The 24,596-nt window shown below is 44.6% G+C and overlaps 1 protein-coding gene across 1 annotated transcript in view; it reads right to left on the bottom strand.

Moving 5' to 3' along the window:
- The window catches only part of si:ch211-45c16.2 (mitogen-activated protein kinase kinase kinase 13), a 186,366-nt gene that overhangs the window by 22,718 nt on the left and 139,052 nt on the right, over nucleotides 1–24,596 (bottom strand). The window contains 11 exon segments of the mRNA XM_064977002.1: nucleotides 4,415–4,531; nucleotides 6,217–6,326; nucleotides 6,441–6,549; nucleotides 6,733–6,891; nucleotides 11,020–11,044; nucleotides 11,047–11,177; nucleotides 18,734–18,767; nucleotides 18,770–18,850; nucleotides 18,853–18,887; nucleotides 19,041–19,057; nucleotides 19,119–19,128. Of these exon segments, the coding sequence (XP_064833074.1) occupies nucleotides 4,415–4,531; nucleotides 6,217–6,326; nucleotides 6,441–6,549; nucleotides 6,733–6,891; nucleotides 11,020–11,044; nucleotides 11,047–11,177; nucleotides 18,734–18,767; nucleotides 18,770–18,850; nucleotides 18,853–18,887; nucleotides 19,041–19,057; nucleotides 19,119–19,128 (828 nt within the window).

Below are 24,596 nucleotides of genomic sequence, written 5' to 3'. Positions count from 1 at the left end.
GACTAGGATAGAGTAGATGTCCATATCCTGGCGTAGTCCATTCGGGAGCAGCTTAGTAATGTCATTAAAACCCACATGGACTAGGATAGAATAGATGTCCATATCCTGACGTAGTCCATTCAGGAGCAGCTTAGTAATGTCATTAAAACCCACATGGACTAGGATAGAATAGATGTCCATATCCTGACGTAGTCCATTCGGGAGCAGCTTAGTAATGTCATTAAAACCCACATGGACTAGGATAGAATAGATGTCCATATCCTGACGTAGTCCATTCGGGAGCAGCTTAGTAATGTCATTAAAACCCACATGGACTAGGATAGAATAGATGTCCATATCCTGACGTAGTCCATTCGGGAGCAGCTTAGTAATGTCATTAAAACCCACATGGACTAGGATAGAATAGATGTCCATATCCTGACGTAGTCCATTCGGGAGCAGCTTAGTAATGTCATTAAAACCCACATGGACTAGGATAGAATAGATGTCCATATCCTGGCGTAGTCCATTCGGGAGCAGCTTAGTAATGTCATTAAAACACACATGGACTAGGATAGAGTAGATGTCCATATCCTGACGTAGTCCATTCGGGAGCAGCTTAGAAATGTCATTAAAACCCACATGGACTAGGATAGAATAGATGTCCATATCCTGACGTAGTCCATTCGGGAGCAGCTTAGTAATGTCATTAAAACCCACATGGACTAGGATAGAATAGATGTCCATATCCTGACGTAGTCCATTCGGGAGCAGCTTAGAAATGTCATTAAAACCCACATGGACTAGGATAGAATAGATGTCCATATCCTGGCGTAGTCCATTCGGGAGCAGCTTAGTAATGTCATTAAAACCCACATGGACTAGGATAGAATAGATGTCCATATCCTGACGTAGTCCATTCGGGAGCAGCTTAGTAATGTCATTAAAACCCACATGGACTAGGATAGAATAGATGTCCTGACGTAGTCCATTCGGGAGCAGCTTAGTAATGCCATGTACTCTAGCTCTGGGATAGAAAATTGTTTTTGCACTGGGAACGGTCCCATTTCTTTCCAAAATCCTCACTGGCGAGAAAGACAAGGAAATCAACCCACTCCGTCACAGGATTATGGATGTGCGAGAGGCGGGATAACTTGAGCCCGTTGCTCCCAGCACCTGGTGCAGGCCTTTACATTTTATCTTTATTTTACTTGGCAAGTCAGTTAAGAACAAATTCTTAGTTTCAATGATGGCCTAGGAACAGTGGATTAAGTGCCTTGTTCAGGGGCAGAACCTTGTCAGCTCTGGGATTTGAGTACCTTGTCAGCTCGGGGATTTGAACTTGCAACCTTACGGTTATTAGCCCAACGTTCTAACCACTAGGCTACCTGCCACCCCGAGATTGAATCCAGAGCAGGGACAGAAGGTTACCGACATTGACTTTGAAAAGTAGGAGTTGCAGTGTGGCCGCAGACACAGGTACTCTCAGTGACGAAGGTGCAGGTAGATCAGGCTCCAGGATGGCAAAACTATTAGTTGTTGGCCTCTCGTTGGGAGTGTAGACTGCTTTGCGGGAGGCTGCTGTCTTCGGCTTCCACGGCTCGTGACGTGCGACCATCTTTGATTGCCATGGTCCTCTTGCTGTGCTCCTTCAACTCCACTATCAGATGGGGGAGCTCCGAGCAACACTGGCCAGTCGGATAATGACAAACGACAAGGCAGAGATGCATCCAACAAGCGTCCAGCCACCGGCGTAGAAAAGGTAAACATGCCACTCTTCGTTTTCCAGTTTCTTACGTAGGCTGGCGGCCTGCGTGATCAAGGATGACACATCAAGCCTGTAATCCTCGGCATTGGAAAACTCTGAGTGATCGGGTCCCAAAAGAAAGTTTAGTAGCTCCTAAGGCTCTGGAACCGTTCATTGATTTCTCCAGACAGAGGGCTGCAAAACTCATCCGGTACCAACTTCGTTAGCTTGCAGCTTAGTGACTCTGTTAAGCAGCATTCCAGGACAAGAAATAGTGGTCCTAGTAGTTAATAGCGAACCACGTCGCGGAATCCATGCCAAAACAAGTTCGGTATTTATATTCAACGAATGAATATTGGTTATGTTTCAGTAAAATATAACAAATCGAGTGTTTCCAGCATACAGTGTTCAGCTGCACCCGCTGATGATGTAACTTGTGCATATCGCCCTGTTCTTCCTAGTTCTGACCCTCCTGTTCTTCCTAGTTCTGACCCTCCTGTTCTTCCTAGTTCTGACCCTCCTGTTCTTCCTAGTTCTGACCCTCCTGTTCTTCCTAGTTCTGACCCTCCTGTTCTTCCTAGTTCTGACCCTCCTGTTCTTCCTAGTTCTGACCCTCCTGTTCTTCCTAGTTCTGACCCCCCTGTTCTTCCTAGTTCTGACCCTCCTGTTCTTCCTAGTTCTGACCCTCCTGTTCTTCCTAGTTCTGACCCTCCTGTTCTTCCTAGTTCTGACCCTTCTGTTCTTCCTAGTTCTGACCCTCCTGTTCTTCCTAGTTCTGACCCTCCTGTTCTTCCTAGTTCTGACCCTCCTGTTCTTCCTAGTTCTGACCCCCCTGTTCTTCCTAGTTCTGACCCTCCTGTTCTGACCCTCCTGTTCTTCCTAGTTCTGACCCCCCTGTTCTTCCTGTTCTTGTTCTTCCTAGTTCTGACCCTCCTGTTCTGACCCTCCTGTTCTGACCCTCCTGTTCTTCCTAATTCTGACCCTCCTGTTCTGACCCTCCTGTTCTTCCTAGTTCTGTTCCTGTTCTTCCTAGTTCTGACCCTCCTGTTCTTCCTAGTTCTGACCCTTCTGTTCTTCCTAGTTCTGACCCTTCTGTTCTTCCTAGTTCTGACCCTTCTGTTCTTCCTAGTTCTGACCCTCCTGTTCTTCCTAGTTTCTGTTCTGACCCTCCTGTTCTGACCCTCCTGTTCTTCCTAGTTCTGACCCTCCTGTTCTTCCTAGTTCTGACCCTTCTGTTCTTCCTGTTCTGACCCTCCTGTTCTTCCTAGTTCTGACCCTCCTGTTCTTCCTAGTTCTGACCCTCCCTCCTGTTCCTCCTGTTCTGACCCTCCTGTTCTGACCCTCCTGTTCTTCCTAGTTCTGACCCTCCTGTTCTTCCTAGTTCTGACCCTCCTGTTCTTCCTAGTTCTGACCCCCCTGTTCTTCCTAGTTCTGACCCTCCTGTTCTGACCCTCCTGTTCTTCCTAGTTCTGACCCTCCTGTTCTTCCTAGTTCTGACCCCCCTGTTCTTCCTAGTTCTGACCCTCCTGTTCTGACCCTTCTGTTCTTCCTAGTTCTGACCCTCCTGTTCTTCCTAGTTCTGACCCTCCTGTTCTTCCTAGTTCTGACCCTCCTGTTCTGACCCTCCTGTTCTGACCCTCCTGTTCTTCCTAGTTCTGACCCTTCTGTTCTTCCTAGTTCTGACCCTTCTGTTCTTCCTAGTTCTGACCCTCCTGTTCTTCCTAGTTCTGACCCTCCTGTTCTTCCTAGTTCTGACCCTCCTGTTCTTCCTAGTTCTGACCTGTTCTTCCTAGTTCTGACCCCTGTTCTTCCTAGTTCTGACCCTCCTGTTCTTCCTAGTTCTGACCCCCCTGTTCTTCCTAGTTCTTCCTGTTCTGACCCTCCCTGACCCTCCTGTTCTTCCTAGTTCTGACCCTCCTGTTCTTCCTAGTTCTGACCCTCCTGTTCTTCCTAGTTCTGACCCTCCTGTTCTTCCTAGTTCTGACCTGTTCTTCCTGTTCTGACTTCTGTTCTTCCTGTTCTGACCCTCCTGTTCTTCCTAGTTCTGACCCTCCTGTTCTTCCTAGTTCCCTAGTTCTGACCCTCCTGTTCTTCCTAGTTCTGACCCCCTGTTCTTCCTAGTTCTGACCCTCCTGTTCTTCCTAGTTCTGACCCCCCTGTTCTTCCTAGTTCTGACCCTCCTGTTCTGACCCTCCTGTTCTTCCTAGTTCTGACCCTTCTGTTCTTCCTAGTTCTGACCCTCCTGTTCTTCCTAGTTCTGACCCTTCTGTTCTTCCTAGTTCTCTTCTGTTCTTCCTAGTTCTGACCCTCCTGTTCTTCCTAGTTCTGACCCTCCTGTTCTTCCTAGTTCTGACCCTCCTGTTCTTCCTAGTTCTGACCCTCCTGTTCTGACCCTCCTGTTCTTCCTAGTTCTGACCAGAGAAACAGAGATAGCACAGTCACTTCTTCTAAACCTGAAAAGGGACATCTTCTACATGTTATGCAGCTAAAACAGCCAAATATATGCAAATTGGACTTTAGTAAAAACATTGTGGGCCTGCAACAATATATCAATCATGACGGATTTGACTAATTTCAACTGAGGTAGATCAGATTTGTTGAATGTGTTCCAGTCTGGTCAATGGAACGTCTTCATGGACTCCTTTACCACATCGATGTAGTAGGATACAGGTTCCATTCTATACGTACTTGATGAGCTCCTTCTCGCGGACCTCCAGCTGCAACATGATGGCACTCAGCTCCATGTAGAGGTTGTTAGCTCTCTCCAACTTCCTCTCGTAGTGCTCCCTGATGTCCAGGGCATGTCTAGAGAGAGACAGGACGCTCAATACACATCTATCTACAGTTGAAGTCGGAAGTTTACATACACTTAGGTTGGAGTCAATAAAACTCGTTTTTCAACCACTCCACACATTTCTTGTTAACTAACTATAGTTTTGGCATGTCGGTTAGGATATCTACTTTGTGCATGACACAAGTCATTTTTCCAACAATTGTTTACAGACAAATTATTTCACTTATAATTCACTGTATCACAATTCCAGTGGGTCAGAAATGTACATACACTAAGTTGACTGTGCCTTTAAACAGCTTGGAAATTTCAGAAAATTATGTCATGGCTTTAGAAGCTTCTGATAGTTGACATAATTTGTGTCAATTGGAGGTGTAACTGTGGATGTATTTCAAGGCCTACCTTCAAACTCAGTGCCTCTTTGCTTGACATCATGGGGAAATCAAAAGAAATCAGTCAAGACTTCAGATAAAACAATTGTAGACCTCTACAAGTCTGGTTCATCCTTAGGAGCAATTTCCAAATGCCTGAAGGAACCACGTTCATCTGTACAAACAACAGTACGCAAGTATAAACACCATGGGACCACGCAGCAGTCATACCGCTCAGGAAGGAGATGCGTTCTGTCTCCTAGAGATGAACGTACTTTGGTGCGAAAAGTGCAAATAAATCCCAGAACAACAGTAAAGGACCTTGTGAAGATGCTGGAGGAAACAGGTACAAAAGTATCTATATCCACAGAAAAATTAGCCCTATATCGACATAACCTTAAAGGCAGCTCAGCAAGGAAGAAGCCACTGGTCCAAAACCGCCATGAAGAAGCCAGACTATGGTTTGCAACATCACATGGGGACAAAGATACTTAAATGTCCTCTGGTCTGATGAAACAAAAATAGAACTGTTTGGCCATAATGACCATTGTTATGTTTGGAGGAAAAAGGGGGAGCCTAGCAAGCTGAAGAACACCATCCCAACCATAAAGCACAGGGGTGGCAGCATCATGTTCTGGGGGTGCTTTGCTGCAGGAGGGACTGGTGCACTTCACAAAATAGATGGCATCATGAGGTAGGAAAATTATGTGGATATATTGAAGCAACATCTCAAGACATCAGTCAGGAAGTTAAAGCTTGGTCGCAAATGGGTCTTCCAAATGGACAATGACCCCAAGCATACTTCCAAAGTTGTGGAAAAATGGCTTAAGGACAACAAAGTCAAGGTATTGGAGTGGCCATCACAAAGCCTGAACTCAATCCCATAGAAAATGTGTGAGCAGAACTGAAAAAGCATCTGCTGGCAAGGAGGCCTACAAACCTGACTCAGTTACACCAGCTCTGTCAGGAGGAATGGGCCAAAATTCACCCAACTTATTGTGGGAAGCTTGTGGAAGGCTACCTGAAACGTTTGACCCAAGTTAAACAATGTAAAGGCAATGCTACCAAATACTAATTGATTATATGTAAACTTCTGACCCACTGGGAATGTGATGAAAGAAATAAAAGCTGAAATAAATCGTTCTCTCTACTATTATTCTGACATTTCACATTCTTTAAAATAAAGTGGTGATCCTAACTGACCTAAGACAGGGCATTTTTACAAGGATTAAATGTCAGAAATTGTGAAAAACTGAGTATAAATGTATTTGGTTAAGGTGTATGGAAACTTCCCGACTTCACCTGTATATACAAACTCTCTCTCCTACCTGAGTTCATCCCTCCTGCGTTTGATCAGCTCCTCATCCAGTCGGTGGATGCAGGTTCCTTCAGACTTGATCTTCTCAAAGTGCTTCCTCACCTCCTCCCTCCACTCAGACTGACACAGAGGGAACAGGACACGCAGGGTTACATTATCACTACAGGGTGGCTATTGCTTAGAATGGTCTTTAAGGACAGGTATGCTAGGGGCTTAGAATGGTTGTGTTCTCACCTGAGACTTGAAGTAGGTCTCCTGAGGAGCTCCCAGGATATCAGCTGAGGCGATGTCCAGATGGAGTAGGATTTGACGGAATGACGGACGATTCCTGGGCTTCCCTTGCCTGGAGGGGAGGAGAGAGGCAAATAGCAAGGAGAGAGGGAGGAAAACAAGAGAGTGGAGTGGAGACCAACCAAAAAGAGGAAGGAGAGGGCGAGATTACATGAATCCATGTTATTATACAGGAAGATATTACCTAGAATATTTGCAGGGTGTGTGATATTTATCTCAGATCTGCGTATCTCACCATGTCTGCTTCATGAGGATCTTGAACCCATCAGGACATGTGGAGGGAACAGGGAGGTGTAGGCTGTTGCTACCCACACCCCAGATGATGGCTGAGGAGTCCACGTCTTTATAGGGGATCTCTCCAGTCAGCAGCTCCCATAACACCACGCCAAACGACCTGTACTCCACACAGAGGGTTATTATATTATAATACCACACAACCTGTTAACCACACAGAGGGTTATTATATTATAATACCACACAACCTGTTAACCACACAGAGGGTTATTATATTATAATACCACACAACCTGTACTCCACACAGAGGGTTATTATAATATAATACCACACAACCTGTTAACCACACAGAGGGTTATTATATTATAATACCACACAACCTGTTAACCACACAGAGGGTTATTATAATATAATACCACACAACCTGTTAACCACACAGAGGGTTATTATAATATAATACCACACAACCTGTTAACCACACAGAGGGTTATTATATTATAATACCACACAACCTGTTAACCACACAGTGGGTTATTATATTATAATACCACACAACCTGTTAACCACACAGAGGTTTATTATATTATAATACCACACAACCTGTTAACCACACAGAGGGTTATTATATTATAATACCACACACCCTGTTAACCACACAGAGGGTTATTATATTATAATACCACACAACCTGTACTCCACACAGAGGGTTAACAAACATATTATAATAACCACACAACCTGTTAACCCACACAGCGTTATTATATTATAATCAGACAACCTGACTTTCCACACACAGGGTTTTTATTATAATACACACAACCTATACTAAAACATTAGAAATTATTATATTATAATACCACACAACCTGTACACACAAGGGTTATTATAATATAATACCACACAAAGTTAAACACAGAAGGTTATTATAATTATAATACCAAAACTGTAAAAACAGAGGGTTATTATTTATAACTATTCACACAACCTTTGCACAGAGGGTTATTATATTATAAACACACAGCGATTACAGCACTCCAGGGTTATTATATTATAATACCACACACACCTGTTAACCACACAGGGGTTATTATATTATAATACCACACAACCTGTTAACCACTGTCAGGTTATTATATTATAATACCACACAACCTGTTAACCACACAGAGGGTTTGATATTAAATCTGAGATCATGGCTGGGCCACTCAGAGGACATTATTATATTTTCCACACAACCTGTGTGGTCCTGGCTATTATATTATAATACCACGTTGTCCTGTTGGAGGGTTAATAATATCACCACACAACCTGTTAACCACACAGGTTATTATATTATAATCCACACAACCTGTGCTCCACACAGATCTTTTTGATTCTGAATACCACAGTCCCTGCTGCTGAAAAACATTATTATAATATGTTGCCACACACCATGTTTCACCAGAGGGATGGTGCCACACTCCATGCTTCACACAGAGGGTTATTATAATATAATACCACACAACCTGTTAACCACACAGAGGGTTATTGGAATTCAGGCCAAGAGTTTAACCTGTTAATCACACCAGAGATTATATTATAATTCACACAACCTGTTAACCACACAGAGGGTTATTATATTATAATACCACACAACCTGTTAACACACAGAGGTTATTATATTATAATACCACAAACCTGATTGGTTAACCACACATGGGTTATTATAATATTACCACACAACCTGTTCACACAGTGGGTTATATAATATAATACCACAAATCATGTCCAACAGAGTTATAATTTACCACACAACCTGTTAACCAATCAAGGGTTATTATAAAATCTCAAGGATGATCAATGGAAACAGGATGCACATTATAATTTCAAGTCTCATAGCAAAGGGTCTGAAAACTACCACACATCCTGTAAAAAGATATTTATGTTTTTTAATACATTTGCAAACATTTTAAAAACTATTTTTCACTTTAAGATTACCACACAACCTGTGTAGATTGATGAGAATGTTTATTTTAAAATCCATTTTAGAATAAGGCTGTAAACGGATGGGTTATTATAATGAACGGCTGTGCCAGATGTCCTTTGTATAATACCACACAACCTGTTAACCACACAGTGGCTCATGAATTGATGTATTTAGGTGAGTGGACACCAGGGGTGATTGATTTATGACCACAACGTGTTCGCTCCTATAAACTATAATTCTAATCTCTTTGTGACTAATTGGTTAACCAGACCAGAGGGGTGATTGGCTTATGAGTGGCAACCTGATTAAGCACACAGCTGCTCATCATTTAATCTTTAACAAATGCTGTTTTAATTAAAGAAAATTATAATACACACTGAAGAAGGCTGTTAACCAAACGAGGGTATGCTATTATAATGCAGTAAAACAATTAAAAACATTGAATAATATAATAAGATTTATGCAACATTTAAGAGTGGAACAAACACTATTTGTATGGTTTTCCTCCCAACATAACCAGGCTTCACGGTTCTCTGTACACCCCCACCAGGCTTTTCCACATTTGCGCGTTACAGCGGTTCTAAAATTTGAAATCATTTATTTTTCCTCATCAATCTACACACAATACCCCATAATGACAAAGTGAAAACAGGTTTCTGATGACCTCTTTTGCAAATTTTCCAAAAACAAAAACAGACAAATAACATTTACATAACTATCACTGACCCTTTGCTCAGTACTTATTTGAAGTCACATTTGGAGCGATTACAGGTCCAGTCTTCTTGGGTCATGAGCACACTGAGGCACACCTGTATTTGGGGAATTTCTCCCATTCTTCTCTGCAGATCCTCTCAAGCTCTGTCAGGTTGGATGGGAAACGTGGGCACAGCTATTTTCAGGCCTCTCCAGAGATGTTTGATCAGGTTCAAGTCTGAGATCTGGCTGGGCCACTCAAGGACATTAAGACTTTTTCCAAAGCAAATACAGTGTGGTCCTGGCTGTGACTTAGGGTCGTTGTCCTGTTGGACAGGTTAACCTTCACCCAGTCTGAGGTCCTGAGCGTTCTGGAAAATGTTTTCATCAAGGATCTCTGTACTTTGGAAGTTCATCTTTCCCTTGATTCTGAATAGTCTCTCAGTCCCTGCTGCTGAAAAACATCCTCACAGCATGATGTTGCCACCACCATGTTTCACGTAAGGGATGGTGCCACCTCCATGCTTCACCTTAGGCTGGTATTGGCCAGGTGATAACAGAGCCTGGTTACCTCCAGACGTGACGAGTTGGAATTCAGGCCAAAGAGTTTAATCTTGATTTCATCAGACCAGAGAATCTTGTTTCTCATGGTCTGACTAGACGTTAGGTGCTTTTTGGAAAACTCCAAGTGGGCTGTCTTTTACTGAGGAGTGTCTTCCGTCTGGCCACTCTACCATAAAGGCCTGATTGGTGTAGTGCTTTGACCTCATGGCTTGGTTTTTGCTCTGACATGCACTGTCAACTGTGGGACCTTATATAGACAGGTGTGTGCCTTTCCAAATCATGTCCAATCAATTGAATTTACCACAGGTGGACTCCAATCATAGTTGTAGAAACATCTCAAGGATGATCAATGGAAACAGGATGCACTTGAGCTCAATTTCAAGTCTCATAGCAAAGGATCTGAAAACTTATGTAAAAAGTATTTCTGTTTTTTAATACATTTGCAAACATTTCTAAAAAACTATTTTTCACTTTAAGATTATGGGGTAGTGTGTGTAGATTGATGAGAATGTTTATTTTAAAATCCATTTTAGAATAAGGCTGTAACGGATGTTGCATATCGGCCCCACATATTTATGAACGGCTGTGCCAGATGTCCTTTGTGGCTCATGAATTGATGTATTTAGGTGAGTGGACACCTGGGGTGATTGATTTATGACCATCGTGTTCGAATCCTATAACCTATAATTCTGTATCTCTTTGTGACTAATTGGGATACAGGTAGACCAGAGGGGCCCTGATTGGCTGATGAGTGGCAACCCTGATTAGAATACCTGCTGCTCATCATTTGTTCTTTAACAAATGCTGTTTTGAATTAAAGAAAATTGTACCTACACACTGAAGAAGGCTGTAAACAAACGTCTGGGTATGCTATCCCTGATGCAGTAAAACAATTAAAAACATTGAATAATGAAGTAAGATTTATGCAACATTTAAGAGTGAGAACCTATAACACCTCTTTGTTGGTTTTACGCCCCCACCAGGCTTCACGGTTCTCTGTACACCCCCACCAGGCTTCTGGGAGTGCGCCACGGTTCTCTTTTGATTACTTATTGTTGTACTCACCAGATGTCTACTTTCTCAGACAGAGTTCGTTCCTGATGACCTCTGGGGCCATCCAGGCCACCGTACCAGCGAACGACATCTGAGTACTCTTATCACTGAGCTCCTTGGACGTCCCGAAGTCACTGATCTTCACGGTGTCTTGTTGGGTCACCAGCACACTGAGGTAGAAGAGGAGAATCATGACATCATACACAGTAGGACCTCAGTGGAGGAAACATGTGGGCAATAACTTATAACCTCAACACACAACCTGAATTGGTCAACAACATTGGTCCATAATATAAAACCTACTCGAACAGAAATACAGTGGTGAAAGTGGTGAGACAGACAGACAGACAGACAGACAGACAGACAGACAGACATAGGTCTTTCAAACTGACAGACAGAAGGTCACAACGTGGTCTTTGTATTGTAATGATTCTGTTCAGGAAGTCACAGCGACCTACAGCATATTCCTACAGTCTCCGTCTTTATACCGCTGACTAACAGAGTTGAATACCGCTGACTAACAGAGTTGAATACCGCTGACAGAGTTGAATAATAACAGAGTTGAATACCGCTGACTAACAGAGTTTAATACCGCTGACTAACAGAGTTGAATACCGCTGACTAACAGAGTTGAATACCGCTGACTAACAGAGTTGAATACCGCTGACTAACAGAGTTGAATACCGCTGACTAACAGAGTTTAATACCGCTGACTAACAGAGTTGAATACCGCTGACTAACAGAGTTGAATACCGCTGACTAACAGAGTTGAATACCGCTGACTAACAGAGTTGAATACCGCTGACTAACAGAGTTGAATACCGCTGACAAACAGAGTTGAATACCGCTGACAAACAGAGTTGAATACCGCTGACAAACAGAGTTGAATACCGCTGACTAACAGAGTTTAATACCGCTGACTAACAGAGTTGAATACCGCTGACTAACAGAGTTGAATACCGCTGACTAACAGAGTTGAATACCGCAGATTAACAGAGTTTAATACCGCTGACTAACAGAGTTTAATACCGCTGACTAACAGAGTTGAATACCGCTGACTAACAGAGTTGAATACCGCTGACTAACAGAGTTTAATACCGCTGACTAACAGAGTTGAATACCGCTGACTAACAGAGTTGAATACCGCTGACTAACAGAGTTTAATACCGCTGACTAACAGAGTTTAATACCGCTGACTAACAGAGTTGAATACCGCTGACTAACAGAGTTGAATACCGCTGACTAACAGAGTTTAATACCGCAGATTAACAGAGTTGAATACCGCTGACTAACAGAGTTGAATACCGCTGACTAACAGAGTTGAATACCGCTGACTAACAGAGTTTAATACCGCTGACTAACAGAGTTGAATACCGCTGACTAACAGAGTTGAATACCGCTGACTAACAGAGTTGAATACCGCTGACTAACAGAGTTGAATACCGCTGACTAACAGAGTTGAATACCGCTGATTAACAGAGTTGAATACCGCTGACTAACAGAGTTGAATAGCGCTGACTAACAGAGTTTAATACCGCTGACTAACAGAGTTGAATACCGCTGACAAACAGAGTTGAATACCGCTGACAAACAGAGTTGAATACCGCTGATTAACAGAGTTGAATACCGCTGACTAACAGAGTTGAATAGCGCTGACTAACAGAGTTTAAGAGTTTAAACTCTGTTAGGTATCAGACCCCAGTTAGACTAGCTGCCTCCATGGTTTCAGACCCCAGTTAGACTAGCTGTCTCCATGGTATCAGACCCCAGTTAGACTAGCTGTCTCCATGGTATCAGACCCCAGTTAGACTAGCTGTCTCCATGGTATCAGACCCCAGTTAGACTAGCTGTCTCCATGTTATCAGACCCCAGTTAGACTAGCTGTCTCCATGGTATCAGACCCCAGTTAGACTAGCTGTCTCCATGGTATCAGACCCCAGTTAGACTAGCTGTCTCCATGGTATCAGACCCCAGTTAGACTAGCTGTCTCCATGGTATTAGACCCCAGTTAGACTAGCTGTCTCCATGGTATCAGACCCCAGTTAGACTAGCTGTCTCTATGGTATCAGACCCCAGTTAGACTAGCTGTCTCCATGGTATCAGACCCCAGTTATACTAGCTGTCTCCATGGTATCAGACCCCAGTTAGACTAGCTGTCTCCATGGTATCAGACCCCAGTTAGACTAGCTGTCTCCATGGTATCAGACCCCAGTTAGACTAGCTGTCTCCATGGTATCAGACCCAGTTAGACTAGCTGTCTCCATGGTATCAGACCCCAGTTAGACTAGCTGTCTCCATGGTATCAGACCCCAGTTAGACTAGCTGTCTCCATGGTATCAGACCCCAGTTAGACTAGCTGTCTCCATGGTGTCAGACCCCAGTTAGACTAGCTGTCTCCATGGTATGAGACCCCAGTTAGACTAGCTGTCTCCATGGTATCAGACCCCAGTTAGACTAGCTGTCTCCATGGTATCAGACCCCAGTTAGACTAGCTGTCTCCATGGTATCAGACCCCAGTTAGACTAGCTGTCTCCATGGTATCAGACCCCAGTTAGACTAGCTGCCTCCGTGGTATCAGACCCCAGTTAGACTAGCTGTCTCCATGGTATCAGACCCCAGTTAGACTAGCTGTCTCCATGGTATCAGACCCCAGTTAGACTAGCTGTCTCCATGGTGTCAGACCCCAGTTAGACTAGCTGTCTCCATGGTATCAGACCCCAGTTAGACTAGCTGTCTCCATGGTATCAGACCCCAGTTAGACTAGCTGTCTCCATGGTATCAGACCCCAGTTAGACTAGCTGTCTCCATGGTATCAGACCCCAGTTAGACTAGTTGTCTCCATGGTATCAGACCCCAGTTAGACTAGCTGTCTCCATGGTATCAGACCCCAGTTAGACTAGCTGTCTCCATGGTGTCAGACCCCAGTTAGACTAGCTGTCTCCATGGTATCAGACCCCAGTTAGACTAGCTGTCTCCATGGTATCAGACCCCAGTTAGACTAGCTGTCTCCATGGTATCAGACCCCAGTTAGACTAGCTGTCTCCATGGTACCATGATACCATGGAGACAGCTAGTCTAACTGGGGTCTGATACCATGGAGACAGCTAGTCTAACTGGGGTCTGACACCATGGAGACAGCTAGTCTAACTGGGGTCTGAGACATAACAAAAAAGACATTACAGACAAAATACTTTTAGAATTGACATCCATTTAAAACATAAACTTGTAGTGTGCGTGTGTGGGTGCATCTATCAGATACACAAGCGGGTCACATGAGGGAGAAGCGTTGTGTTGTGAGGTGTTGCTCTATCTGTTTTCTGAAACAAGGTTTACTGTTTATTTGAGTAATATGAGACGAGAGTTCCATGCAATAAGGGCTCTGTATAATATTGTACGTTTCCTTGAATTTGTTCTGGATTTGGGGACTGTGAAAAGACCCCTGGTGGCATGTCTGGTGGGATAAGTGTGTGTAAATTAAATTATTGCATCTGAGCTCCTAGAGTGTGCGGCTCTCTATTATTTTCAAGCGATACGTGTGTGTGTCAGAGCTGTGTGTAAGTTGACTATGCAAACAATTTGGGATTTTCAACACATGAATGTTTCTTATAAAAAGAAGAAGTGACGCAGTCAGTCTCTCCTCAACTCTGAGCCAAGAGAGACTGGCAGTATAGTGTTAATATCAGCCCTCTGATTACAATGAAGAGCAAGACGTTCTGTTCTGGGCCATCTGCAGTTTAACTGGGTCTTTCCTTCAGAACTGGACCACATGACTGGACAATAATCAAGATAAAACTAGAGCCTGAAGAACTTGCTTTGTGGAGTGTGGTGTCAGACCTCTCTCCATCTCTTTATTCCAGACAGACCACTCCCCATCTCTTTATTCCAGACAGACCACTCCCCATCTCTTTATTCCAGACAGACCACTCCCCATCTCTTTATTCCAGACAGACCACTCCCCATCTCTTTATTCCAGACAGACCACTCCCCATCTCTTTATTCCAGACAGACCACTCCCCATCTCTTTATTCCAGACAGACCACTCCCCATCTCTTTATTACAGACAGACCACTCCCCATCTCTTTATTCCAGACAGACCACTCCCCATCTCTTTATTACAGCCAGACCTCTCCCCATCTCTTTATTCCAGACAGACCACTCCCCATCTCTTTACTACAGACAGACCACTCCCCATCTCTTTATTACAGCCAGACCTCTCCCCATCTCTTTACTACAGCCCAGACCTCTCCCCATCTCTATACTACAGACAGACCACTCCCCATCTCTTTACTACAGACAGACCACTCCCCATCTCTTTATTACAGACAGACCACTCCCCATCTCTTTATTACAGACAGACCACTCCCCATCTCTTTATTACAGACAGACCACTCCCCATCTCTTTATTCCAGACAGACCACTCCACATCTCTTTATTCCAGACAGACCACTCCCCATCTCTTTATTCCAGACAGACCACTCCCCATCTCTTTACTACAGCCAGACCACTCCCCATCTCTTTATTCCAGACAGACCACTCCCCATCTCTTTATTACAGCCAGACCACTCCCCATCTCTTTATTCCAGACAGACCACTCCCCATCTCTTTACTACAGCCCAGACCACTCCCCATCTCTTTATTCCAGACAGACCACTCCCCATCTCTTTATTACAGACAGACCACACCCCATCTCTTTATTACAGACAGACCTCTCCCCATCTCTTTATTCCAGACAGACCACTCCCCATCTCTTTATTCCAGACAGACCACTCCCCATCTCTTTATTCCAGACAGACCACTCCCCATCTCTTTATTCCAGACAGACCAATCCCCATCTCTTTATTCCAGACAGACCACTCCCCATCTCTTTATTCCAGACAGACCACTCCCCATCTCTTTATTCCAGACAGACCACTCCCCATCTCTTTATTCCAGACAGACCACTCCCCATCTCTTTATTCCAGACAGACCACTCCCCATCTCTTTATTACAGACAGACCACTCCCCATCTCTTTATTACAGACAGACCTCTCCCCATCTCTTTATTCCAGACAGACCACTCCCCATCTCTTTATTCCAGACAGACCACTCCCCATCTCTTTATTCCAGCCAGACCACTCCCCATCTCTTTATTACAGACAGACCACTCCCCATCTCTTTATTACAGACAGACCTCTCCCCATCTCTTTATTACAGACAGACCACTCCCCATCTCTTTATTACAGACAGACCTCTCCCCATCTCTTTATTACAGACAGACCACTCCCCATCTCTTTATTCCAGACAGACCACTCCCCATCTCTTTATTCCAGACAGACCACTCCCCATCTTTTTATTACAGACAGACCACTCCCCATCTCTTTATTCCAGACAGACCACTCCCCATCTCTTTACTACAGACAGACCACTCCCCATCTCTTTATTCCAGACAGACCACTCCCCATCTCTTTACTACAGACAGACCACTCCCCATCTCTTTATTCCAGACAGACCACTCCCCATATCTTTATTACAGACAGACCACTCCCCATCTCTTTATTCCAGACAGACCACTCCCCATCTCTTTATTACAGACAGACCACTCCCCATCTCTTTATTACAGACAGACCACTCCCCATCTCTTTACTACAGACAGACCACTCCCCATCTCTTTATTACAGACAGACCACTCCCCATCTCTTTACTACAGACAGACCACTCCCCATCTCTTTACTACAGACAGACCACTCCCCATCTCTTTATTCCAGACAGACCACTCCCCATCTCTTTATTACAGACAGACCTCTCCCCATCTCTTTATTCCAGACAGACCTCTCCCCATCTCTTTATTACAGACAGACCACTCCCCATCTCTTTATTCCAGACAGACCTCTCCCCATCTCTTTACATTTACATTTACATTTAAGTCATTTAGCAGACAGCCAGACCACTCCCCATCTCTTTATTCCAGACAGACCACTTCCCATCTCTTTATTCCAGACAGACCACTCCCCATCTCTTTACTACAGACAGACCACTCCCCATCTCTTTACTACAGACAGACCTCTCCCCATCTCTTTATTCCAGACAGACCACTCCCCATCTCTTTATTCCAGACAGACCACTCCCCATCTCTTTATTACAGACAGACCTCTCCCCATCTCTTTACTACAGACAGACCTCTCCCCATCTCTTTATTCCAGACAGACCACTCCCCATCTCTTTATTCCAGACAGACCACTCCCCATCTCTTTATTACAGACAGACCTCTCCCCATCTCTTTACTACAGACAGACCTCTCCCCATCTCTTTACTACAGCCAGACCACTCCACATCTCTTTATTCCAGACAGACCACTCCCCATCTCTTTATTACAGACAGACCACTCCCCATCTCTTTATTACAGACAGACCACTCCCCATCTCTTTACTACAGCCAGACCTCTCCCCATCTCTTTACTACAGCCAGACCTCTCCCCATCTCTTTATTACAGACAGACCACTCCCCATCTCTTTATTCCAGACAGACCACTCCCCATCTCTTTATTCCAGACAGACCACTCCCCATCTCTTTATTACAGACAGACCACTCCCCATCTCTTTACTACAGACAGACCTCTCCCCATCTCTTTATTCCAGACAGACCTCTCCCCATCTCTTTATTACAGACAGACCACTCCCCATCTCTTTATTCCAGACAGACCACTCCCCATCTCTTTATTCCAGACAGACCACTCCCCATCTCTTTATTCCAGACAGACCTCTCCCCATCTCTTTACTACAGACAGACCACTCCCCATCTCTTTATTCCAGACAGACCACTCCCCATCTCTTTATTCCAGACAGACCACTCCCCATCTCTTTATTCCAGACAGACCACTCCCCATCTCTTTATTCCAGACAGACCACTCCCCATCTCTTTATTACAGACAGACCACTCCCCATCTCTTTATTCCAGACAGACCACTCCCCATCTCTTTATTACAGCCAGACCACTCCCCATCTCTTTATTCCAGACAGACCACTCCCCATCTCTTTATTACAGCCAGACCACTCCCCATCTCTTTATTCCAGACAGACCACTCCCCATCTCTTTATTACAGACAGACCACTCCCCATCTCTTTATTCCAGGCAGACCACTCCCCATCTCTTTATTACAGACAGACCACTCCCCATCTCTTTACTACAGACAGACCACTCTGGGGTTATGGGATAGGGTTAGGGTTAGACAGGGAGGGTCCCCAGGGTTAGGGAGGGTTGGGGAAGGGTAGGGTTAGGGAAGGGTTGGGGGACCTCTCCCCTTTAGGGTAGGGGGAGGGTTGGGGGAGGGTTGGTGGAGGGACAGGGGAGGGTTCCCCATCTCTTTAGGATTAGCCAGGTTAGGGGAGGGTAGGGTTACAGGATAGGGGAGGGTTAGGGTTAGGGGAGGGTTGGGGGAGGGTTAGGGGAGGTTTGGGGTTAGGGGAGGGTTGGGGTTCCCCAGGGTTACAGGGGGAGGGTTAGGGGATCTTTGGGGTTACAGGGCCAGGGAGGTTTGGGGTTGGGGGAGGTTAGGGAGGGTCTCCCCATCTCTTTGGGGGAGGGACAGACCACTCCCCATCTTTGGGGTACAGGGGAGGGTTTGGGATGGTCTTTAGGTTAGAGTTAGGGGAGGGTCCCCATGGGTTTATTACAGGGAGGTTTGGGGTACAGTGGAGGGTTGGGGGAGGGTTTTAAAGGTTTGGGGGAGGGTTTTATTAGAGACACTCACTTGGGTGACTTGAGGTCTCTGTGTATGATCTTTATTGCAGACAGTTCATCCCAGAGGCGATCCCTGAGGCCCAGTCCACCAGCAGTCTTCATTACAGACAGACCCTCAGAACCTCTAGAGTTGGCCCTGGGAACAATACTCCATTAAGATACAGACAGAGCCTGGGTGCCCATCCCTGGATTCCAGACAGACACTCCCCATCTCTTTAGAGGAGAGGGAGGATCCCCATCTCTTTAGGGAGGAGAAGACCACTCCCCATCTCTTTACAAAGTCAAAAAGATGTGACACAGTACACCATCTCTTTATTTAGCACGGAGTTGGGGTCTCTTTACTACAGACAGACGACACTTTATTACAGACAGACATCCCCATCTCTTTCCTACACACAGATTAATCTCTTTAGTACTAGACTGAAAAGCATGTTTAAATGATATTCTCCATCTCTTTATAGGGTACAACTTCAAATCAGACAACAGCAAAAACTCCAGACAGACACTCCTCAAACAATAGTACCAGCCAGATGTGCTCAGGGATTTTTCACATATAGTCCTCCTCCCCTTCCTTTTTAAAGTGAACTCTCCCCATCTCTTTATTCCAGCCAAAGAACTCAGTTATCTTTTATTCGCATTGCTCTGTTTAGAAAGGAACCAATATCTTTTTCCAACATGTACTCTGATTTTTTAGTACAGACAAGCCATTCAATCATAATGCTTTATCCAGACAGGGGAGGGTTAGGGGTCCCCATATACCTAATTACAGACAGAAACTAATATATTGGATTTAGTTAAAATATGAGACATAATAATTTTAATCAGAAGATACTATTATTAACATGTACATTTGATTGCTAACATAATAAATAACAATAAAATAACTGCAGAATAATTTTTATTGAACAGAAATGTACACCCAAGGTAGGCTCCCCCCTTTAAGAGCTAGAATAGGCTACTCCCCATCTCTTTAAGAGCTAGATTAGGCTACTCCCCATCTCTTTAAGAGTCTAGTGTGAGGGGTTATGCCAGTAGTCTAGTTTACCAGGGGTTATGCCAGTAGTCTAGTGTGAGGGGTTATGCCAGTAGTCTAGTGTGAGGTGTTATGCCAGTAGTCCAGTGTGAGGGGTTATACAGCCAGTAGTCCAGTGTGAGGGGTTATGCCAGTAGTCCAGTGTGAGGGGTTCCAGTAGTCCAGACAGGGTTCTCCCCAGTAGTTTAGTGTGACAGACCACTGCCAGTAGTCTTTAGTGTGAGGGTTATGCCAGTAGTCTAGTGTGAGGGGTTATGCCAGTAGTCTTTAGTACAGAGGGGTTTGCCAGTAGTCTAGTGTGAGGGGTTCCCCAGTAGTCTAGTGTGAGGGGTTATGCCAGTAGTCTAGTGTGAGGGGTTATGCCAGTAGTCTAGTGTGAGGGGTTATGCCAGTAGTCTAGTGTCTCTTTATGCCAGTAGTCTAGTGTGAGGGGTTACTCCCCAGTAGTCTATTACAGAGGGGTTATCCAGTAGTCTAGTGTGAGGGGTTATGCCAGTAGTCTAGTACGAGGGGTTATGCCAGTAGTCTAGTCCCCAGGGGTTATGCCAGTAGTCTAGTCCCCATCTCTTTATGCCAGTAGTCTAGTCCCCATTCTGTCAGTAGTCAGTGTGAGGGGTTCTCCCCAGTAGTCTTTAGTTGAGGGGTTATCCCCATAGTCTTTAGGGGTTATGCCAGTAGTTCCCCATGTCTTTATTCAGGAGTCTACTCCCCATCTCTTTATGTCAGGAGTCTAGTGGGATCTCTTTATGCCAGGAGACTACTCCCGATCTCTTTATTCAGGAGTCTAGTGTGATGGTGTTACGCCCAGACCTGAGTATTCTTTGTTTTCTTTATATATTTTGGTTTGGTCAGAGTGTCCCCAGGGTGGTATGTGTGTTTTTGTCCCCATCTAGGGTGTTTTTACTGTCCATGGGTTTTGTAGATTTATGGGGATGTTCCATCTAGGTGTTTATACAGGTCTATGGTTGCCTTGATTGGTTCTCAAATAGAGGCAGGTGTTTATCGTTGTCTCTGATTGGGAACCATATTTAGGCAGCCATCTTCTTTGGGTATATCGTGGGTTATTGTCTATGTCTAGTTGCTTGTGTTTGCACTTTTGTATCATAGCGTCAGGGTAGGGTTTTGTGATTTTGTATAGTTTGTTTAGTGTCTATCTTTATTAAAAGTATTATGTATTCTAACCACGCTGCGTTTGGTCTACTCCATACGGTTTCGTGACAGAGGGGTTGGGCATGTAGTTAGTGTGAGGGGTTGGGACAGTAGTTAGTGGAGGGGTTTGGGGTAGGGGAGGGTAGGAGGGGTTATGCCAGTAGTCTAGTGTGAGGGGTTATGCCAGTAGTCTAGTGGGAGGGGTTAGGCCAGTTTAGTCTAGTGTGAGGGGTTATGTCAGTAGTCTAGTGTGAGGGGTTATGCCAGTAGTCTAGTGTGAGGGGTTATGTCAGGAGTCTAGTACGAGGGGTTATGTCAGGAGTCTAGTGGGAGGGGTTATGCCAGGAGTCTAGTGCGAGGGGTTATGTCAGGAGTCTAGTGTGATGGTGTCACGCCCTGACCTGAGTATTCTTTGTTTTCTTTATATATTTTGGTTTGGTCAGAGTGTTACGAGGGTGGTATGTGTGTTTTTGTCTCATCTAGGGTGTTTTTACTGTCTATGGGTTTTGTAGATTTATGGGGATGTTCCATCTAGGTGTTTATGTAGGTCTATGGTTGCCTTGATTGGTTCTCAAATAGAGGCAGGTGTTTATCGTTGTCTCTGATTGGGAACCATATTTAGGCAGCCATCTTCTTTGGGTATATCGTGGGTTATTGTCTATGTCTAGTTGCTTGTGTTTGCACTTTTGTATCATAGAGACAAGTTCGTTTTGTGATTTTGTATAGTTTGTTTAGTGTCTATCTTTATTAAAAGTATTATGTATTCTAACCATAACGCTGCACGAGTTTGGTCTACTCCATACGACAATCGTGACAGAGGGGTTATGCATGTAGTCTAGTGTGAGGGGTTATGACAGTAGTCTAGTGTGAGGGGTTATGCCAGTAGTCTAGTACGAGGGGTTATGCCAGTAGTCTAGTGTGAGGGGTTATGCCAGTAGTCTAGTGTGAGGGGTTATGCCAGTAGTCTAGTGTGAGGGGTTATGTCAGTAGTCTAGTGTGAGGGGTTATGCCAGTAGTCTAGTTAGGGGTTATGTCAGGAGTCTGTTTACGAAAGGGGTTTTGTCCAGGAGTCTAGTGGGAGGGGTTATGCCAGGAGTCTAGTGACAGGGGTTATGTCAGGAGTCTAGTGTGATGGTGTCAGCCCTGACCTGAGTATTCATTTTGTTTTCTTTATATATTTTGGATTTGGTCAGAGTGTTAGAGGGTGGTATTGTGTTTTTGTCTCATCTAGGGTGTTTTTACTGTCTATGGGTTTTGTAGATTTATGGGGATGTTCCATCTAGGTGTTTATGTAGGTCTATGGTTGCCTTGATTGGTTCTCAAATAGAGGCAGGTGTTTATCGTTGTCTCTGATTGGGAACCATATTTAGGCAGCCATCTTCTTGGGTATATCGGGGTTATTGTCTATGTCTAGTTGCTTGTGTTTGCACTTTTGTATCATAGCGTCAGTTGTTTTGTGATTTTGTATAGTTTGTTTAGTGTCTATCTTTATTAAAAGTATTATGTATTCTAACCACGCTGCGCTTTGGTCTACTCCATAGTCAATCGTGACAGAGGGGTTATGCATGTAGTCTAGTGTGAGGGGTTATGACAGTAGTCTAGTGTCAGGGGTTGTGTCAGTAGTCTAGTGTGAGGGGTTACGCCAGTAGTCTAGTGTGAGGGGTTATGCCAGTAGTCTAGTGTGAGGGGTTATGCCAGTAGTCTAGTGTGAGGGGTTATGCCAGTAGTCTAGTGTGAGGGGTTATGCCAGTAGTCTAGTGTGAGGGGTTATGCCAGTAGTCTAGTGTGAGGGGTTATGCCAGTAGTCTAGTGTGAGGGGTTATGCCAGTAGTCTAGTGTGAGGGGTTATGCCAGTAGTCTAGTGTGAGGGGTTATGCCAGTAGTCTAGTGTGAGGGGTTATGCCAGTAGTCTAGTGTGAGGGGTTATGCCAGTAGTCTAGTGTGAGGGGTTATGCCAGTAGTCTAGTGTGAGGGGTTATGCCAGTAGTCTAGTGTGAGGGGTTATGCCAGTAGTCTAGTGTGAGGGGTTATGCCAGTAGTCTAGTGTGAGGGGTTATGCCAGTAGTCCAGTGTGAGGGGTTATGCCAGTAGTCTAGTGTGAGGGGTTATGCCAGTAGTCTAGTACGAGGGGTTATGCCAGGAGTCTAGTACGAGGGGTTATGTCAGGAGTCTAGTGTGATGGTGTCACGCCCTGACCTGAGTATTCTTTGTTTTCTTTATATATTTTGGTTAGGTCAGAGTGTGACGAGGGTGGTATGTGTGTTTTTGTCTCATCTAGGGTGTTTTTACTGTCTATGGGTTTTGTAGATTTATGGGGATGTTCCATCTAGGTGTTTATGTAGGTCTATGGTTGCCTTGATTGGTTCTCAAATAGAGGCAGGTGTTTATCGTTGTCTCTGATTGGGAACCATATTTAGGTAGCCATCTTCTTTGGGTATTTCGTGGGTTATTGTCTATGTCTAGTTGCTTGTGTTTGCACTTTTGTATCATAGCTTCACGTTCGTTTTGTGATTTTGTATAGTTTGTTTAGTGTCTATCTTTATTAAAAGTATTATGTATTCTAACCACGCTGCGCTTTGGTCTACTCCATACGACAATCGTGACAGAGGGGTTATGCATGTAGTCTAGTGTGAGGGGTTATGACAGTAGTCTAGCGTGAGGGGTTGTGTCAGTAGTCTAGTGTGAGGGGTTCTGTCAGTAGTCTAGTGTGAGGGGTTGTGTCAGTAGTCTAGTGTGAGTGGTTATATCAGGGGAGACAGTGCGAGGGGTTATGCCAGTAGTCTAGTGTGAGGGGTTATGCATGTAGTCTAGTGTGAGGGGTTATGCATTTAGTCTAGTGTGAGGGGTTATGTCAATAGTCTAGTGTGAGGGGTTATGTCAATAGTCTAGTGTGAGGGGTTATGTCAATAGTCTAGTGTGAGGGGTTATGTCAATAGTCTAGTGTGAGGGGTTATGTCAATAGTCTAGTGTGAGGGGTTATGCCAGTAGTCTAGTGTGAGGGGTTATGCATGTAGTCTAGTGTGAGGGGTTATGCATGTAGTCTAGTGTGAGGGGTTATGCATGTAGTCTAGTGTGAGGGGTTATGCATGTAGTCTAGTGTGAGGGGTTATGCATGTAGTCTAGTGTGAGGGGTTATGCATGTAGTCTAGTGTGAGGGGTTATGCATGTAGTCTAGTGTGAGGGGTTATGCATGTAGTCTAGTGTGAGGGGTTATGCATGTAGTCTAGTGTGAGGGGTTATGTCAGTAGTCTAGTGTGAGGGGTTATAACAGTAATCTATGGGTTTTGAGGGGTTATAACAGTAGTCTAGTGTGAGGGGTTATAACAGTAGTCTAGTGTGAGGGGTTATAACAGTAGTCTAGTGTGAGGGGTTATGTCAGTAGTCAAGTGTGAGGGGTTATAACAGTAATCTAGTGTGAGGGGTAGTGAACCTACTTGAAGACGATGGTGTTGGGTCAGTGTCAGTGTTAGGGGGAGTGAACCTACTTGAAGCCGATGATATTGGGTCAGTGTCAGTGTTAGGGGGAGTGAACCTACTTGAAGCTGATGATATTGGGTCAGTGTCAGTGTTAGGGGGAGTGAACCTACTTGAAGCGGATGATGTTGGGTCAATGTTAGGGTTGTGAACCTACTTGAAGCTGATGATGTTGGGTCAGTGTTAGGGAGTGAACCTAGGGGAGACGGATGATGTT

The sequence above is a fragment of the Oncorhynchus masou genome, chromosome 10 (assembly GCF_036934945.1).
Source record: "Oncorhynchus masou masou isolate Uvic2021 chromosome 10, UVic_Omas_1.1, whole genome shotgun sequence".
Taxonomy (NCBI): domain Eukaryota; kingdom Metazoa; phylum Chordata; class Actinopteri; order Salmoniformes; family Salmonidae; genus Oncorhynchus; species Oncorhynchus masou.
The sequence above is the reverse complement of the archived record's forward strand: the minus strand, read 5'-3'. Positions and strand labels throughout refer to the sequence as shown.